The sequence below is a fragment of the Aristolochia californica genome, unplaced genomic scaffold, assembly GCF_029961685.1.
Source record: "Aristolochia californica isolate CCGP_79_NKW_82.1479 unplaced genomic scaffold, dmAriCali1.0.hap1 SCAF_355, whole genome shotgun sequence".
NCBI lineage: Eukaryota > Viridiplantae > Streptophyta > Magnoliopsida > Piperales > Aristolochiaceae > Aristolochia > Aristolochia californica.
Genome location: NW_027182054.1, coordinates 7163 through 25917, shown reverse-complemented (window position 1 = coordinate 25917; position 18755 = coordinate 7163). Strand labels below are relative to the sequence as shown.

The following is an 18755-nucleotide window of genomic DNA, read 5'->3' as shown; positions in this document are numbered from 1 at the left end:
GTTTCCTATGGCAGCACAAACAACCCCTATTATCATTTACCCTCAGAGCATCATAAGCTTACACATCATGAGCTTCTCTGTGTCGAAATGATATTTTAGGGCAATATTGCAGCCTATACAAATCAATAAATGCCAATCTGAAACTAACATGAAGCTGAAAAATTACTGTTATAAAAATATTTTTAACTGCATAAGTTACTACTATAAAAAGAACACTTACAGATGACTAACTCAGAGAATGGCTGACTGAAGCGGGTTATTATGTAAACAACGACAAATTATGAAAACTAAGTTGAAGTAAACCCGCTATTTTTTAGAAAGAATAATTTCATTAAAAAAGCCGGAAGGAAAAAAAATAAAAAATAAAAGAGTCAACAATGAGCTATTGAAGAAAACCCTCCTCCTTAGCAAGGGAATCAACAATACAATTAGTAGATCTATGGAATTGAGTCCAATCACACAATGTCAAGGGTCTTGAAGTAAAAACTACTTAATAAAAATAAAAATACAAAATAACTTTTTTCCCCAAAGTGGCATACCAATGCTTAGCTATTGTATTTACATTGATAAATCATGGCTAAATGGAGACAATTGAAATCCAGTGGATGCAAGATTCAAACAAAACTGTTCCACCGGCCAGCTAATGTTTAGCCAACCATTGTGCGCTTTCGCCCTCTTTGTCGCACTAACAAGAATATAAAAAGTCACACACGATCAGGTTTTCTTTTTTTGGTTCTTAAACAAGAAGAAAAAGGAATTTAGATTTTTACCTTCAGAAAGCTTGTTCATGGTTGAAGACCATTGCTTTGATGTCTTTTTATAAGCAGCAAGTATTCGATCCATCTAGCAAAAAAGGGAACCAATGAGCAGCTTCAACAGTGTTAAACTTCCCCTAAGAACCATAAAAATCATGAGACACCATCCAAAATTATTTTACAATAGCAACAAACAGTCATCATGTTTTTTTTTCTTTTTAATCTATTAAATTGAAACTAACAAGTTTTGTGGCCATATGAGGTCCACTGTTTGGAACTTCTATGACAATTACAAGACTATAGTAAGAACTTGCAGTTTACTTCGTCAAATGCCTTCTCCAGGCCTAATTTGATTACCAAGCCGAATAGTCTCCTGCTGCCTTGAGAATCCACTAGCTCATGTGCACAAGTTGGAAGTGGTGATTTCCATAAAAGCTTGTTCTCACTAATAACATAGGGCAATCAGGACCTTGGCTAAGAGCTTATATATGTTGGACCAATGGGTTTAAGTTCTGTTGGGGTTGCTACACCATCTATCTTAGGGATCAAAGCTCTAAAAGAGGTTCCCATACTTTTATGTTGTGAGATCCAATTTATATGGGGATAGTTTACAAGATTATCCTGAACAGAAATAGTAAGAACTTGCAGTTTACTTTGTCAAATGCCTTCTCCATGTCTAATTTGATTACCAAGCCTAATAGTCCTCTTCTGCCTAGAGAGTCCGCTAGCTCTCGTGTACAAGTTTGCAATTGGTAGTTTCCATAAAAGCTTGTGACAACGCTAACTGATAACAAAGCGCAAAATTGTCCTCAATCTTGTGGTCGAGACCTTGGCTAAGAGCTTATATGTGCTAGACCAATGGGTCTAAGTTCTGATGAGGCTGCGACACCATCTCTATTAGGGATAGAAGCTCTAAAAGAGCCTCCCATATATGTTGTCAGGCCCAAGTGGAAAGAATTCTTCAAACAGCTCTTATTACATCATTTTTTTTTGTGAAAACTACTCATTACCTTATTTTATAGGAATTTTCACCCTATAATATAGAAGGGTGCTTTGTCCTTAGGCCTTGACTTCAATGCTTCTTGTTATCAATCCAGTAGTGGAAGAGGATAGTAAGAACTTGTGCTTTATCAAAGGAAGAGGAGCTTTCTAATTCATGTGCATGGAGATTTTGCATCAACGACATAGAACTTGAGAAGGAAGGGAAAAAACCTAGCATTTCTGGGGGGCTCAAAAGAAAGAGGTTGGAAGAGAGGAGGATGAACAGGTTGGTTGTGAGAGAGAGGACACAGGAGGCTGAGAAAGAACAGTGTAGAGTTTGGGGGATGTTGGGGATATCAGACCCGATTCACGCAATTTATGTGATTGTGACCAGACCTAATATTTCTTTTGCAATTAGCAAGGTGAGTCAATTCATGAAGAATCCCCAAAAAATTTGGACACTGGGTGACTATCATGCAGATTATGCATGATCAAAGTTGGACGGTAAATCTACTACAAGATGTTGTTTGGCAATAACCTTATAAATTTGAAAAGTAAGAAGCAAAATATTGTGGCAAGATCTAGTATTGAAGCTGAATACAGACCTAAGGCTCGTTCTACGAATGAGATCATGTGGGAAAAATTAGTATTAAAAGAGTTTGGTTCGAGGTCAAAGATATGATAATCAAGCAGCAATATTTTTTGCTAGTAACCCTATATTCCATGAATGGACATGCCATTAAATCCACATGTCAAGCGTGTTGGGTGAAATATTTAAAAAAGCTATTGGGAAAAATGAGTCTAATGGATTTTGCAATGAGCAGGTGTTGTTTGGTTATGCCCTAGCTTGAGGGTGAGTTATAAGAAGAGATTGGTCTCTTGGTCATTTTCTACGCATTTATACGTGGTATGACATTTTTTTTATAAAAATGTATTTATATTAACAAGAGAAAAATTACAAAGGAAGAGAAAGCAAATCCCTCACAACAAGAGATTGCAGGGACGCTCCCTGTTTGGCTAGCACATCTGCAGCCGAATTTACAGATCTCAGAATGTGAGACCAAATACAAGAGAGTAGTGAGGTAATATCTAAAATCTCCTGAAAGATGTCCCAATGGCGCCACGGTGGAGGGGAAGCACGCTCGCACCATCCAATAACCACCTTCGAGTCCCCTTCAATGTGAATGGGACCACTGCAACTGTCTCTGAAAATGCGAAGCCCATTGAGGAGGCCATAGAACTCAATCGACATTGAATCGGAAATGCCTAACGGGCCGGCATAAGAGAAACATTGATTGCCAGATGGATCCAAAATAACTCCCCCAAAACAAGCGATCCCCAGATTGCCGAGAGAAGAGCCATCAAAATTCAACTTTAGGTAACCAGCTTCCGGGGGTGTCCACTCCTGCATGGCTGGAACCTTGATCCCAAAGTGCATCCTTGCCGAAATACTCCAGTTATCACAGATAGAGATACCCTTGAATGACGAAGAAGACTTCATAGTTTGAAGCCAAGTGGATATTTTCCCCGACACATTCTCCGCTACTCTTACTTCTAATTCACTTTTAGCATTGAACCACCTTTGGTTGCGTTCATTCCAAAGCCCCCATAGTACAAAACTGGCACAGGCGAAGTTCATCACTTTTACGAAACCAGGAAGGGGAAAGCCAACGATCGACTTGCAGAAAGAGATTAGATCAATTGATATACAGAATTGCAGCCCCAACTTGCATAGAACAAAGGTCCACACATTCCATGCGAAGGAGCATTGTAGAAAAATATGACTTGTGGTCTCAGCTTCAGTACTGCAAAAAGGACATAGGGGGTCGATAGATAGGTGGCCTCTTCTACTAAGCACATCTGTCGTGAGAATCTTACGCTGGCAAGCGCTCCACATGAAGAATTTTATCTTTGGAGGTGCACAAAGACGCCATACAAAGTAGATATCATGCTCCCTTTGCGTCGAATCCCAGCCATTAATGTTACTATATGCACATGAAACTGCAAATGTGCCGCTTTTGTCAAGCCACCAAATAAGCTTGTCTGCATCAAAAGGTCTCATTCTGACAGAATTCAAAGTGTCCAATAAACTGCTCGCTTCCAAGGCCTCTGAGTCAGAAAGGCCCCTTCGAGGGTACAGGTTCAGACCCCCCTCCCCCCCTCAAAAGCATTGGCAACTGACATCTCCCTTTGTGTAGAAAGGAGGAATAGATTCCTTAAGAAATTCCGCAAAAGCTCCTGCCCTGTCCACAAATCATCCCAAAATTTAAGAGATCTACCGCTCCCAACATAGAATCTACTAGTTGAGGAAAATTTTTGGAGGAGTACAATGATCTCCATATTGAGGACAACCCTCTCCGATTTCCACCAGGGAGAGTTCCAACCCAGCTTAACACGAACCATATCCATTTAAAAAGCAAAGTTTGGTTCATTTCCTTTAATTTCCGGATCCCCAGTCCACCCAATCTCTTTGGCAGACATACTTCATCCCATCTGACCAGGTGACCTGGTGATAATTAAATGTATCGCTTGATCCCCTCCAGAGAAACCTTCTTTTCATCTTATTCATGGCTTTACATACGGAAGAAGAACAAGGCACAAAAGAACAAAGCATAATTTGGGATGCCCGCAATACAAGACTTAAGTAGGATTAGTCTTTCAGCTTTGCTAAGGAGACACCCCTTCCAGGTTGCTAATCGGGACTACATTTTTTTGACCACCGGGTTCCATAGACTTTGGGATATACGCCCATTGAAGAGGGGGAGGCCAAGGTACATTGTTGGGAGGCTAGTAGTTGAACAACCAAATAAATTCACCATCTCAGCAAGAAGCTCAGGGTCAACATTGAACCCGATGAGGGAGGTTTTTCTCCAATTAATTTTCTGCCCAGACACTAATTCAAAAATGCCCAAACTGCTTTGATCTTTCTGGCTCCATCAATATTTCCAATTCCAAATAATATGGTGTCATCTGCATACTAAAGTATAGGAATATTAAAGCTTGCTGGGGACTAGTGGGGGGGGAGCCATCCAAGATTAACAGCCAAATAAAACATAGCAGAGAGGAATTCTACTACTATATTGAATAAGAGCGGAGAGAGAGGGTCGCCTTGTTTGATCCCCCTGGTTCCTTTGAAATACCCACAAAACCATTAAGGATGAGGGAATAGGATGTCGAGCCCACACAACTTTTGATCCAAAATCGCCATTTTTCTTTGAAACCCATTTTTTCCATGTGGTATGACATTACTCTTAGGTTAACTTATGTTTTATTTTTTCTCTGTTCATTTGTCAGCCAGAGAAGCAATTAGTCTTTTGATGTAATATCCACTTCAATAATCAATCAAAGACATTGGAAGGTTGTGCCCCCAATGAGATTGCCTGGTTGTGTGGCAATTTTCTCCTCCTTGTTTCTCATTTCTTCTCTTTCTCCTCTCTTCTTCCTCCTATTTCTCTCAACATCAATTTTAGGATTTGATCTTTTGCAAACTTGTTAAGAGCTCAGTGTTTTCATATGACCCGGTCTTCTGCCACACTCAACTCTCGAATTCTTTGAGGAGAATGTCCTTGATGTATCTTAAGGTGTTAAATTTACTTTTGCACCACTCTTTGGTGGGGAAAAGCTCTAGTAGACCTACCATATTATGGTTGAGATTATTTATTTTTCTAATCACTTTTATTTTATTTTATTTTATCATTCCTGATTTTTATTGGATCTAATCAGATATTGATCTTACTTATTTTGAGTTTTAAATTTTAATTTTAGTTATGAATAGGTTGTAACTGCATTAATGATAGGGCGCACTGTATTAGGCATGGAAAGTGATAGGGCGCCAGGCCCTAATGGCTTCAATGGGGATTTCCTAAAAAGATTTTGGCCTCGTCTCAAGGGGGATATCATAGCCATGGTTAATGGATTTTTCAACAACGGGATCACGTTCCATAGTATCCGGTGCGTCTTTTATTGCATTGGTCCCGAAGAAACTAAGTGTGGAGAAACCAGAAGACTTCAAGCCTATCAGCCTCATTTCCAGTGCTTACAAGATTATAGCCAGAATTTTGGCACACCGTCTCAAAGTTCTCCTTCCAACAGTTATTCATAAAGGGCAAGGTGCTTTCTTGAAAGGAAGAGAGATTTTGGACTCTACTATGGCTGCCCATGAACTTATTGATCATTTTCAGCGCAACAAGAACCCAAGAATTGCCTTAAAGTTAGACCTTGAAAAGGCTTTTGACAGAGTCAATTGGATCCTATTGGATGAGATAATGGAAAAGATGGGTTTTGGCAACAGATGGAGATTCTGGATCAAAAGTTGTGTGGGTTCGACATCGTACTCTCTCCTCATCAACGGCTTAGTGATAGGGCGCCAAGACTAGAGGAATTAGACAGGGAGACCCCCTCTCCCCGCTTTTATTCAATATGATTGGTGAATTTTTATCTACGATGTTCTACTCGACAGGTAATCTCGGGTGGCTCCCCCCTACTAGTTCCAGTCCAGCCTTTAATATTCCCATCCTTCAATATGCAGATGATACCATCGTTTTTGGAGTCGACACCACTGATTGTGCATGAAAGGTCAAAGTTGTGTTGGAGCTTTTTGAGTTAGCCTCTGGTCAGAAAGTAAATTGGGGAGAAACTTCCCTAATGGGCTTCAATGTTAACCCTGAGCTTCTTACAGAGATGGCAAATATATTTGGATGCACATTAAGTCAATTACATGTAACATATCTTGGTTTACCTCTCTTCAATGGGCGTATATGCAGGAGGCTTTGGAATCCGATGGTAGAAAAAATGGAATCCCGCCTTTCTTCATGGAAGGGGTGTCTACTTAGTAAAGCGGGGAGGCTCGTCCTTCTCAAGTCATGCATAGCAGGAATCCCCAATTATGCTCTGTCTTTCATGCCTTGCCCTGTTGCTATTTGTAAGATCATGGATAGACTGACAAGAAGATTCTTATGGAGGGGATCAAGTGATGCTTTTAAGTACCATCTGGTTAGTTGGGATGAAGTATGCAAGCCAAAGAATATGGGTGGCCTGGGAATCCAGAAATCTAGAGACATGAATCAAGCTTTGCTGTTAAAATGGCTATGGAAATTTAACACTCACTCCTCAAATCTTTGGAAGGAAATGGTTCTCACAAAGCTGGGTAGGGAACCTCATTGTTGGATGTCTGGTGGGAATCGTAGAGCCCTTTTCCCCAATATTGAGAGCGCTATATCTTCTACTTCCAAAATTTCATTCTGCAAATAGATTCTATGCTGGCAACGGTAAATCGCTCAAGTTTTGGGAAGACGTGGATAGGGCCGGAGCCCCTGAAGGCTGCTTTCAGAAGTCTTTTTCTTCTCACGACTCGCAGAGACATATCAGTAGCTGAAGCTTTTGAGGGGTAGCGTATGAGCCTCCATCCTAGAAGGGGTCTCTCGGATAGTGAGGCTTTGGAAACTAGTCAATTGATGGATCTTGTTGCTTCATTTAAAATCCGTCCTTTGGAGGCTGACAAGCTCGTTTGGTGGCCGGATAAAAAAGGTTCTTTCACGGTCTCATCAGCATACAGATTTTTAAATGGCAGTAACTTGGCTTGGGGGGAGAATGGGATCAATTTCGTATGGCGTTTATGTGCCCCTCCAAAGGTAAAATTCTTCATGTGGAGTGTCTGTCAAGGCAAAATTCTCTTGGTAGATGTATTGAGAAGAATAGGACACCCCTCCGTTAATCCCTTGTGTCCACTCTGCAATTCTGAGAACGAAACTACCAATCACATTCTACTCCACTTCAGTTTCTCTTGGAAGGTGTGGATCAGCATCTTGGGTAAGTTTGGGCTACAATTCTGCATGGCGGTTGATCTCCTCGCATTCAATAAATCACTCATGGGTACCTCTATGCCGAGTCTTGGTACGATGATGCTCTCTGCGTGCTCTAGTTTCATCCCGTGGGGGCTTTGGAATAAGCGGAATAGAAAACGATTTGATGCAAAAAATGAATCTTTAGACAGGGTTACGGACAAAGTGGTTGGTCATATATCAACTTGGCTCTTAACAAAGAAAGCATTCTCTCCCTATCTGGGTTCCTCCATTCGTGAAAACTGGAGAAACTTGGCATTGATACACATTGGGAAAAAACCTCCGATCATGCAAGAATGGACTCCTCCTGATCCTGGTTATCTCAAGTTAAATTTTGATGGCTCGTCTCTTGGCAACCCTGGTACTTCTGGTTTCGGAGGAGTAATTTCAAATCATTCCGGAAATCAGCTCTTCACGTATGCCGGCCCCCTTGGTATTTCAGACTCTACGTTTGCTGAGTTACAGGCTCTCTTCTCCAGTCTTCGTGTTTTAAAAGATAAATGCAAGGGGACCCTCCAAGTTGAAGGGGACTCTAAAGTGGTGATTGGATGGTGTGAGAACGCGTCTTCTCCTCCGTGGAGGCACTGGGATACTTTTAAGGAAATTTTAGAAATTACCTCAATTGTTTCTTGTTGTTGGACTCACATTCTGAGATCCGCAAATTCAGTGGCTGATGTACTTTCCAGGCAGGGAACTACCCAACAATCACTGGTTGTAAGGGAAATGTTCCCCCAAATTTTGTAATTTCTCCTGTTTTATTAATACATCTTTATCAAAAAAAATAATAGGTTGTAATTGCACGTTGGATGCAATTTTGAAGAAATATTAATAAAATCCTCCTGCACTTTTCTCTCCTTCTCCCTTCTTCTTCTCCTTCTTCTCCTTCTTCTTCTTCTTCTCACGTCTTCCTCTCTCTTCTTCCCAATCCTTCCTCTTTCTTCTCTATTTTCTGCCTTTCCCTTTCTAATTCCAGCAGTTAATTGTATTCAAATATGTCAATTGAAATCACGCTCCGCATCACTATTTAATTCTGCCATTGATTTCACTTCACTTTCTAAAAAGCTTCAAGCTGGGAAAGCCATTTGATTTTCATCCTTCAGCCATTGTTTGATAAGGGGAGAAAATTACTATCCAATAGCCCATCAAGTTTAATCCACAATTTATTCTAGAGAAGGTTTTGCATAGAGAGTTAATCATCCAATTGTTGATTCAAATTGAGCAAGGCTTGCAAAACAAAAGAAAGTTTGAAAAAACTAAACCATTAGGTTAAGTTGTAACTATTGATAGTTGACAGCCCCAGTGAGCTTCCTGTTTGTCACTCTTATGACTTAACAACCACACACTAAGTGGAATAATCAACTTATTTTTACGATAGACTTACCACATTTCCACATGAAGAATGCATTGATGTCAATGCTCTCTCAAGTACATACAAGTCCACAGCTTTGTCCTCTGGAAGGGTTGAAGTGTAGCTCAGACCAAAGTCAATAATGACCTGAAAGAATGCATCCCAGATAATTTTCATTTTCTAGACAAACATTGAAGTCTAAAAATAAAAGTTCTGGTCTTGACATCTATGTCTAAAAGGAAAAAATTTAGTCTTGACATCTTACAAGTTGATTGGTCCCACTTTTTAACAACAAATTTGATGTTGTCAAATCTCCATGAATCAAACCTCCATCATGCAACGTTGCAATTGCCTGGCCAATTTGTGTTGCAATATCATCCAATCGCTCTTCAACAATCCCATGCTCGCCAAAAGTTAGAAATACCTCTTTGACAGCAGGCCCCTCAACGTATTCAAATGTTAAAGTGTGCAACAAGGGGTCGAGAGCATATAATGCAGGAGTAGCAACTCCTAGCCTTCTTGCTTTGGTCATGTATCGAGCCTCCTGCAACATGATGACAGCATTGTCAACATAAAGCCAAAAAAAGGTAACAAGTCCGCCGACCTACCTCCACAAGAGTAGGGTAAATGATATTTTTTCCATGTAGCTTGTTATCCTTAGTTTATCAGCGTTTATCATGTAGCTAAACAGGCACACAAACAAAAACATACCAAAAACAAAAGAGAGAAAAAAAGAACAACAACAACAACATTAGGCAAGGTACGTGTCAGCTCAGTTGAAGATTTATCTTCATAAAAACTAACCGCATTCAAGCGTTTCAACATCAATTTTGAGTCTAGTGATGGATGCCGATACTTTTTTGAAAAACGTTCCTTAATGATAGCCTGCCTCCCCAGAAACATTGACTCAAAAACTCTCTACAAGAATGACAACACAACATCAGAGACGAGACACATGGAACAAAAAAAATGAGAAGCAATGAGAAAACGAACTACATGCAGGAGTTATAACATCCACTCACAGCTTCTGCCCCTTGCTTTAACAAGATGCCAAAGCAATCCTCTTTCTCAGCTGACCTAATCTCCATATCAAGAAATCGAACACCTTCCCTCCTGGCAAAGATATAGAAAGCTGCATTGAATGAGCAGCCATCAGTCAAGGGCTAATCGACACCTAATCTCTTTCCCTATAAAGTGAAAATAATACAAATGGCAATAATGCTCTTCTTGCATGCATCAATTACACCTTGCAACATAAAGCATAAAAACAAAAACATAAAGAACCATACTCATGAAAGCCTTTTCTACAATATGTCTCAATCAACAATAAGCATAAGGGTAAAATGACCAAAACACTTTTTATTCTATATTTTTAATACTCGCCATCAAGCTAAAGGGTAAATATCAAATAGCTCCAACTTGTTACAAAATATCAGATACATGTTTCCCAAGGGCTTCAATAAAAATGTGTTCAAGTTGTTAATATAATCTTACATAAGGAGTAACAAACTTCCTTTGCATTATAACGCTTTTGATACAATGGCAGTCTACTTCAATATGCTTGGTCAACTAAAAAAAATAGGGATTCTAGTTTTTTTTTTTTGAAAAGGAGGGATACTAGTTACGAATATAGTTCCTTCATTGTAGCACTTCAAGACCATAGGCTCTTTAATTTAAAATCCCAATTCGACTAGAACTAATTTTACCCACATAAGCTCACCAGCAACATAAATCATTGCCCTATACACTACCTCAATGTTTGACCTAGCTCCTTGATAGAGAAAGTAAGACCAAGGTATGAGGCCAGCAAATGAGATACCTAGCAGCTAAGGTGATCACCCATTATTCTAAGCTCTTCTTGATGTACATGAATCCCATATAAGGTAGTCTTATACCAAGTTACTTTTTGCCTTGTCATGATTTCATATATGGAAACAATGGATTTATTGCTCTGAATTTGACAAAAACAAATGTGTCATCGATGAGCAGAAGGATGGGAATATCAAACTTCGAGTTGTCATGGATCTGGTTTAGCCAACCGAATTCAAGCAATTGTTAGTCCTGAAAGAGCTTCACTCACTAGGTTGAATAATATCAGGAATAAAAGGTCTTCCCTTTGCCTAATGCCCCTCTTCTAAAATACCTGTTTTACCTCCTCGTTTAGAATAAAGAGAATGTTCTCGACGAATTGCAGCTCATTATCTATCTCCTCCATCTTCTCCCACAACCCATCCTTAACATAACAAAATCCAAGAAATTTCAACTCGCTTCATCATACGCTTAAACCAATCTTTATGAGCACTCTTTGAAGCTTGCATTTATGGAAAAGATCCATCATCTCATGAGCAACGAGCCAGGCCTAATGCCCCTCTTCTAAAATACCTGTTTTACCTCCTTGTTTAGAATAACGAGAATGTTCTCGATGAATTGCAGCTCATTATCTATCTCCTCCACCTTCTCCCACAACCCATCCTTAACATAACAAAATCCAAGAAATTTCAACTCACTTCATCATACGCTTAAACCAATCTTTATGAGCACTCTTCGAAGCTTGCATTTATGAAAAAGATCCATCATCTCATGAGCAACAAGCCAGGTATGCTGTAATGGCATATTGGCTGGGTTTAATAATGGAAGGAAGGAAATGACTTAATTGATTTGATAGTACCTTTAAAATGATTTTCTATATACCAAGATACTAACACACCTGAAATCTGATGTAGTTTTACGTCGGTGCTTCGGTGGAAAAAAGCAAAGAAGGATTGCCTAACAGGATTACATCATAGATTACATATACAAGAAAGATTTTGGTTTTGTTTCCGTTCTGTTTAATAACTGGCGGACTAAAACTTGAGCAATTGGATAAAATTGACACCCCTACCTAAACCTTCCAACCATTGACACCCTAAACCTTCAAACTATCCCAACCCTAAACCTTCAAACTATCCCAACCCTAGACCTTCAAACCACTACAGCCCTAAACCTAAACCTTCAAACCACTGAAGCCCTAAACCTAAACATTCAAACCATTGAAGCCCTAAACCTTCAAACTATCCAAGCCCTAAACCTTCAAACCATTCAAAACCTAAACCTTCAAACCATTCAAACCCTAAACATTCAAACCATTCAAACCACAAACCTTATAGTTTTTCAGGGTTTCATGGGTTCCTTGAACCCTAAAACCCTACAACCTTTCAGTTTGATGGGGGGTTTTTTTGCTTAGTCTTTCTAGTTGGTCTTGTTTGTATATTAGATTGTCTTTCTAATTGTTAATCTCTTCTATGTCTGCATAGATTAGGGTTAGGTGCTTAAGGAACCCTTGAAACACTTCAAATCTATACAAACGCAAATAGGGAAAGACCAAGGAAACGTATGCAGCTTTTTCATCTATCTATTGCAAGTGGAAGAAATGCCATTGCAGATTTCTTCAGCATTTGAGGTAGGGTTTAGGGTTTAGGCCCCTAAACCTTTTTTGTTAGTCTCTCTGTTTGGCTTTTTTAGTCTTCTTTATGTTCTTTTTGTCTATTAAAGGGTATAAGGATTAAAGGGAACCTTGAAACCTATAAAATGCCAAATATTAAAATTAAAGAAAACATTCCTAGCATTTGGTCACTCATAGGAAGGTGCAATAGCAGATTTCTTCCAAGCCACTCCAAGGTAGTACCACATGTTGGACATTTATCCTACAAAATAGAGGTATTCAAGTTTGGCATATTGGGAACATCTGAACTGAGGGACGAAATTGGAACGAACAACGATAACAAAAGAGATGTCAAATTGAAAAATGCAAGGATTAAAAAAATCGTACAGTTCTAACTCTGAGAGAGGGAGTAAAAAGCATAAGACTTTTGTAAATGAAATTATTATATATAACAGAAACTCATTACAAAGCAAAATCAGAGTCATTCATCCACAAAAAGATAAAAAGAAAATCATTATTCTGTGATATTCAAGTCAGCCTGAAGAAAAATCCTTATAAACCCAGTAATTCAACAAATCCAATACATTAAGAGATACACAATTAAACAAAGAAAAAGCAATTTAACTAAAAATAATAATTTAGAAATAAATTTTGTTGAGTAAAGAAATAAGCTTAAGACTACTTCTAGTGCATAATAGAATACATTTGGCATGGCTCGGAAGAGCTACCACACACAGAAGCATTAATAAAGAATACTAGAAGAAAAAAAATGAACACCTCTGGCTAAAACAAAAAAATAGAAGAGTCCATAGTGAATAAAACAATCATAAACAATAAAAATCACTCAAGAAAATTAATATACAAAACAATCATAGCATGCAAAAAGTAATATAGACACCACTGAAGAATTAGTTTAAAGGGATATCGTAAAGGCAAGAGAAGATTTATCTTGGTTAAGTGACAGATGAAAAATAGCAATTAAAGTTACAAGCAAATTTTCATGCAATAACTCTTACGATTAACAAACCAAGATGTTGAAAGACTTCATATGATCACATTAGCCTTTAGTATTATATGCTTCTCTTAAAAAAAGAATTATCATGATCATACTATCAGCCTACTTGGTGGCATAAACTATTACCATATTTTGGAATTTATATTACTGTTAGTTGTTTAGATATTTACATGTATATAGGTTAATAAGTTATATGGGTTAGATTGTAATTATGCCCATGGGCTGTCTTGTTTAACCTAAACCTAATCCTATGTTTAAATAGAGAAGAGAAAGAAAAGGAAAGGGAACTCTCTTGTTTTTAGACTCTCTCTTGTTCTTGGCTGTTCCGTCAGCCTTCATTGGTGATCGTTGTTGCTCTCTCCAGCACCTTATTTGACATGGCTAGCGTCTTCTTCTCCCAGAATCTTCCTTCCTCTACCGTGAGCGATAGTTTTTTATTTTTGGTTCTGCCGTGGACGACTGCTTTCTGCCAAGAGTCCTTCAGCGTCGTGTGGAGAAGAAAGAGTTCCACAATAGTTGTCGTTGCACTGCTGGGTTGCCTGCCGCTAGACGACTCTGTTGTCCCAGAGTCGTTGCCAAGGAAGAAGGAGAAGTTTTTTGTTCGGCGCAAAGAGGACGACGGCATCCCGAGTTGTTTAGTGCCGTTGCCGGGGAAGAAGGAGACGTTTTTCGAGTCATTTAGCGCCATTGCCGGGGACGAAGGAGTTTCGGCATTGTTAAAAAATTAAATTTTCCTAAGTTAGGAAAATCTAATTGAGCGCTGGCCCGCGATAGTTTAACCCAGACCGGCCGAGTTAATCAAGCAACCCGAGCTTCAGCACCAGTATACCGGAAAAAAAAAAAACTCAGGGTTGGAGTTCTAAGTTTGGACTTTGAGTTGGTGTTTTCAGCAAAGGGGGTTTCAGTTTCTTTTCAGAAAGTTTGGTACCTCAAGGCTTGCATTTCAGCAAGGTTTGCCCTTGGATTGCTGTGTCTCTACGTGGCTTGTTGTATTTCATCATGTCATCTAACAAGTTAGATGTTTTACCTATTCGTTTCACGGGTAAGAACTACTCTACATGGGCATTTCAATTTCATTTATTTGTTATGGGAAAAGTGCTATGGGGTCATATAGATGGAAGTGATCCGGCACCTCGAGAGGCTGTAGTTTTGTTAAAATGCATAACCATGGATGCTCAGGTAAACCTAGATACTTGGCTCTGTTGAGCTACACTTTGTTCTTAATTGGCGGCCCTATAGAAATGCAACTGATATGTGGAATTACCTCCACAAGATTTACAACCAAAATAACACGGCTCGGCGGTTTCAATTGGAATATGAGATAATTTCACACATGGCAGCCGATTTATTGAAGAATACTATTTTGGGTTTCTAAACCTTTGGGCCGATTATGCCGAGATTATTTATGAGAATGTTCCAATTGCTACTCTCTCTGTTGTCCAGGCCGTGCATGAGACAAGCAAGATAGATCAATTTTTTATGAAGCTCCGTTCGGAATTTGACGTTGCCCGTTCCAATCTAATGAATCATCATCCTGTACCGTCTTTGGATACTTGTTTGAGTGAGCTTCTAAGGGAGGACCAACATATTGCCACTCAGGCTGGCATAGAACATCGGGCTAATACTGATGCCCCTATTCCTATGGCATATGCCGCACAAGGAGAAATCAGGGTAGGGACATGAAGTCTGTCCAATGCTTCAATTGTAAAGAATTTGGTCATTTTGCTCGGGATTGCACTAAGAAGTTTTGTTGGTACTGCAAGCAAATAGGTCATCTCCTCACCGCTTGTACTATTCGCCCAGCAAGGAAGAAGGGCACTGCTTATCATGCCTCCACAAGTGCTTCTAGTTTTACTGTATTGCCTCCTGCCGTGTCAGTTGACATAGACATGATAGAAAACATTAAAAACTCTAAAGTCAATTCCCTCAATTTAAAATTACACAATTGACAAAATCTGCCTACAGTTAGTACCTTAATGAAAATAGTATATTCCTTCAAATACTTCCATTGTATATGAATACACCCATATTAAAATGGTAACTGAGCATATTAATGAGATATATAACGGCATAGAAATAAACCATCAATTTATGGCCAAATTGTATTTCAAGAGTAAAAAAACATATGATAGTTTAAAACTAAAAAATATAGATTGCACATTGACAAATTTTAGAAGATTAAAATACAATTCTCCCAACATAAATGACTACAGATATTGGTCATAGAACGTACACAATTGTCAGTTATACCCTTCAACAGATGTTGAAAGACTTTAGCAGAGCAAGAACAACAATTCCTATCGAAATGATATTTATAAAAGCGATACCACATTTGCATTAGCCTTTGGTATTTTACACATCTGTTCAGAAATAGCAATATCAAGATAATACTTCCAGCCTACTCACTGGCTTAGACTTGGAAGGGAAGGTCAAAAACACTGTAAAGTTCATTCCTTCAATGTAATTTTGCACAATTGACTAAATCTGCATACAGTTAGTAGCTTACTTATTACTGAACGGACTTATAAAAAGAGGTATGAGAGCATTTTAAAGGACCAAAAGAGCATTTTAAGAAAATTTCAAATGTTCTCCACTGACAAAAAAAATAAGTGTAAGCCACACTATTTTTAACTAAAACTTGACTATTTTACTACAATATTTGACTTTAATACACCAAATTTAGAAAGACTAACAAAAAGACTCCCGTGAATATAGAGAAATCTAACAATCAGGCATACTCAACCAGCTTTCCTGAACAAGAGGATGAGTTAATGAACCTAGAGTCTAATTCTATGGCCATATATAACAAGAATACCAATTATTACAGATAATGCAGATTACAAGAGGCAACAATAAGAAAGACAGAAAACAATTCACAAGAAATGCCAATAGCCAAATTCATGCGTACAAAAAACTTCAACTAGAAAATACATTTTAACAGACCATCACACTCATCAATTGCATCTCCCCCAATCCAGTTAAATCAAATAAAACTTTTGAAATGATAAAATATAGTTTGACAGACCAAATATAGTACTGCTACACTTTCAGAGTAAATAGAATAAATAGCAAATATTCAAAAAAAAACTGATTGATTCATACCCTACTGAATAAACAACGCTGTGCAACTACTCTTAGATTTAACATCCACAACATGATTTCACATCATTATCCGTTGACAGGATTAACAATGAAACTTAAAAATAAGCGACCACATCCATCCATAACAAATAGAAAAACGAGATTCACCTCTGAAGCAAAACACATACAACACGTAGTGCTTTCCAATCGACGGCTAAACTATAAGCGACCAGAATCTAAAATAAGCGACCGCGTCCATACTCTGCAAATCAACAACCAAAGCAGACATCTAAATCAAACAAACAAATAAACGTGATTCAACTCTGAAGCAAAACATAGCAGGAACGAAGTATTTTCCTAGCGACGGCTAAACCTATGAGCACCCGCGTCCATACTCTACAAATCGAAAACCTAAGCACATGCCTAAACCAAACCAACAAATAGACTAGATTCAAGTCTGTAGGAAAACACATCAGAAAAGTAGTACTTCCCAAGCGACGGCTACAACTATAAGCGACCAAATTCGAAAAACACTCAATAAGGACCAAAATACACCTAACAGGAAAAAAGTATCATGTATAATAATGAGAGATGAAAAAGAGGAATCGAAAACAAGTAGTATGTTTACCCGAAATGGCAAGCAGACATCCTCTCCAGGGATCAGCACTGGAATTGTAGGCTTCTACGAGTGGCTCCGAGTGACTTAAATTCCCTACATAACCCTATGGGCGAAGCAGGACAAGAATGCCGAATTATCAGACAAAGCAATGGGAAATGAGGCTAGGCGAGTTTGATTAAGCGTTGTTCGTACCTTGCGATGGAATGGCCACCAGACGGTGACGGAGTCACCGGAGACGGTGGAAGAGGGAAAACAGAATGAAAGAAGGGATAAAGGATGAGGCGCCGCTGGGAATGAGTGGTGACAGCGAGGAAGAGGAAGCTGACGACGGCGAGGCAAGGCTACAGGACTGGGCGTCGGCGGCGGCGTCCGAATGGGTTAGGCGAGCGGAGCGAAACGAGAAAAAAGGGTAAGTATGGAGAACGAGTGGCGAGCGGGAAAGTGCGGCGCACGCGTGGTGACCGCGAGGAGAACGCGTGGCGACCGCGAGGAGCACGCGTGGCGCACGTGTGACGCACGTGTGACGAGCGCGTGGCGGTGACATGGTTCATCCGTGTCGCATGCGTGGCACCTTTTTACAATTACTTAGTATGCATACTAATTATTACTTATATTGATTATAAATTTATCCTAATCATTAGTTATTATTATCAGTAATTATTGATCTAATATATTGATTATTAAAAAAATAAAATTAATAAATAAATTGAAATCTGTATTACCAATTTTATATTATTAATTAATATTCATTATCGTGCATCTATTATTACTTATTAGTCATTATTTATATTAATTACTAATTTATACAAACTATTTGTTATTATTATTATTTATTACGATTATTACTATAAATATCAGAAGTTATTAATTATCTTTTAGATTATGTTACTAATATTGTTTAATAATTATTATTATACGTCATACTTACAATTACTCTATAGTGATTAGTTCTATTAATTATGGATATAAAATCATTATTATTTATTATTATAACCTATTATTATAAAAAATATTCCTCCAAAATCGATTCATATAAAAAATAATTATTAATTATTTTTAAATATATATTATAATAATTTTGTGCATAATAATTATTATTACTCTGTTAGTACTCAATAACTATTAAATTAATACTTTTTAGTTATTACTTCTATTAATCAAATAAGTACAAATTTATTATATTTATTAGTTGTTATTATTTTTTACTATTATTATAAAAAAATATTACTGTAAAAAAATAATTATTTATTTATTTCCTAATAAATAATAACATAACTATTTAACTATTTATAAATAGTGTCAACAATTTCAAGCTCTAAAATAAAACTCCTCAACCATATAGCCTGTAATGATGCTACAAAACATGCTACAAACTTTGTTTCTGTGGTAAAAGTAGCAATCAAAGATTGTTTTACACTTCTCCAATAAATAACCCCTCCAACTAATAAGAAGACGTATCCCGATGTCGACTTTATCAAATCAAGGCAGCCAGCAAAATCAAAGTCTGAATATCCAATCACTGATCAGATCGTCTGTATGTAAGCTTGTAATCTTTAGTCTCCTGAAGGTATCACATGACTTTCTTTGCAGCTTTCACATGGTCCAAATCGGAATTACTTTGATATTTCCCCAACATTCCCACTGCATATGCTATGTCAGATTTTGTGCAAACCTGAGCATACATTAAACTCCCAA

General features: G+C 38.2%; 1 protein-coding gene across 3 annotated transcripts; it reads right to left on the bottom strand.

Moving 5' to 3' along the window:
• Nucleotides 1-385: 385 nt before the first annotated feature.
• Nucleotides 386-17463, bottom strand: LOC137961526 (uncharacterized). Of its 3 annotated transcripts, none has more exons than XM_068808400.1 (9): nucleotides 17253-17463; nucleotides 17070-17163; nucleotides 16610-16703; nucleotides 9947-10056; nucleotides 9729-9842; nucleotides 9190-9468; nucleotides 8958-9071; nucleotides 771-843; nucleotides 386-685 (listed from the first exon to the last, which is right to left on the bottom strand). In XM_068808400.1, the coding sequence occupies exons 4-9, from the start codon at nucleotides 10010-10012 to the stop codon at nucleotides 648-650; spliced, it is 684 nt and encodes a 227-aa protein (XP_068664501.1). In that variant the 5' UTR covers nucleotides 10013-10056; nucleotides 16610-16703; nucleotides 17070-17163; nucleotides 17253-17463; the 3' UTR covers nucleotides 386-647. The 3 variants fall into 3 exon arrangements, with proteins under 3 accessions (XP_068664501.1, XP_068664502.1, XP_068664500.1); XM_068808401.1 differs by lacking the exon at nucleotides 16610-16703 and having other exon boundaries at nucleotides 9190-9276; nucleotides 9349-9468; XM_068808399.1 differs by lacking the exon at nucleotides 16610-16703.
• Between the last annotated feature and the right edge of the window lie 1292 nt (nucleotides 17464-18755).

Bases quoted from the DNA above. Each gene is read 5' to 3' on its own strand.
- LOC137961526 (XM_068808400.1), bottom strand. From the start codon at position 10,012: ATGGAGATTAGGTCAGCTGAGAAAGAGGATTGCTTTGGCATCTTGTTA. The intron at 9,843-9,946 runs GTGAGTGGATGT...TCATTCTTGTAG, and splicing joins TAAAGCAAGGGGCAGAAGCT to AGAGTTTTTGAGTCAATGTT. The intron at 844-8,957 runs GTAAGTCTATCG...CTTTTTTGCTAG, and splicing joins ATTCTTCATGTGGAAATGTG to ATGGATCGAATACTTGCTGC.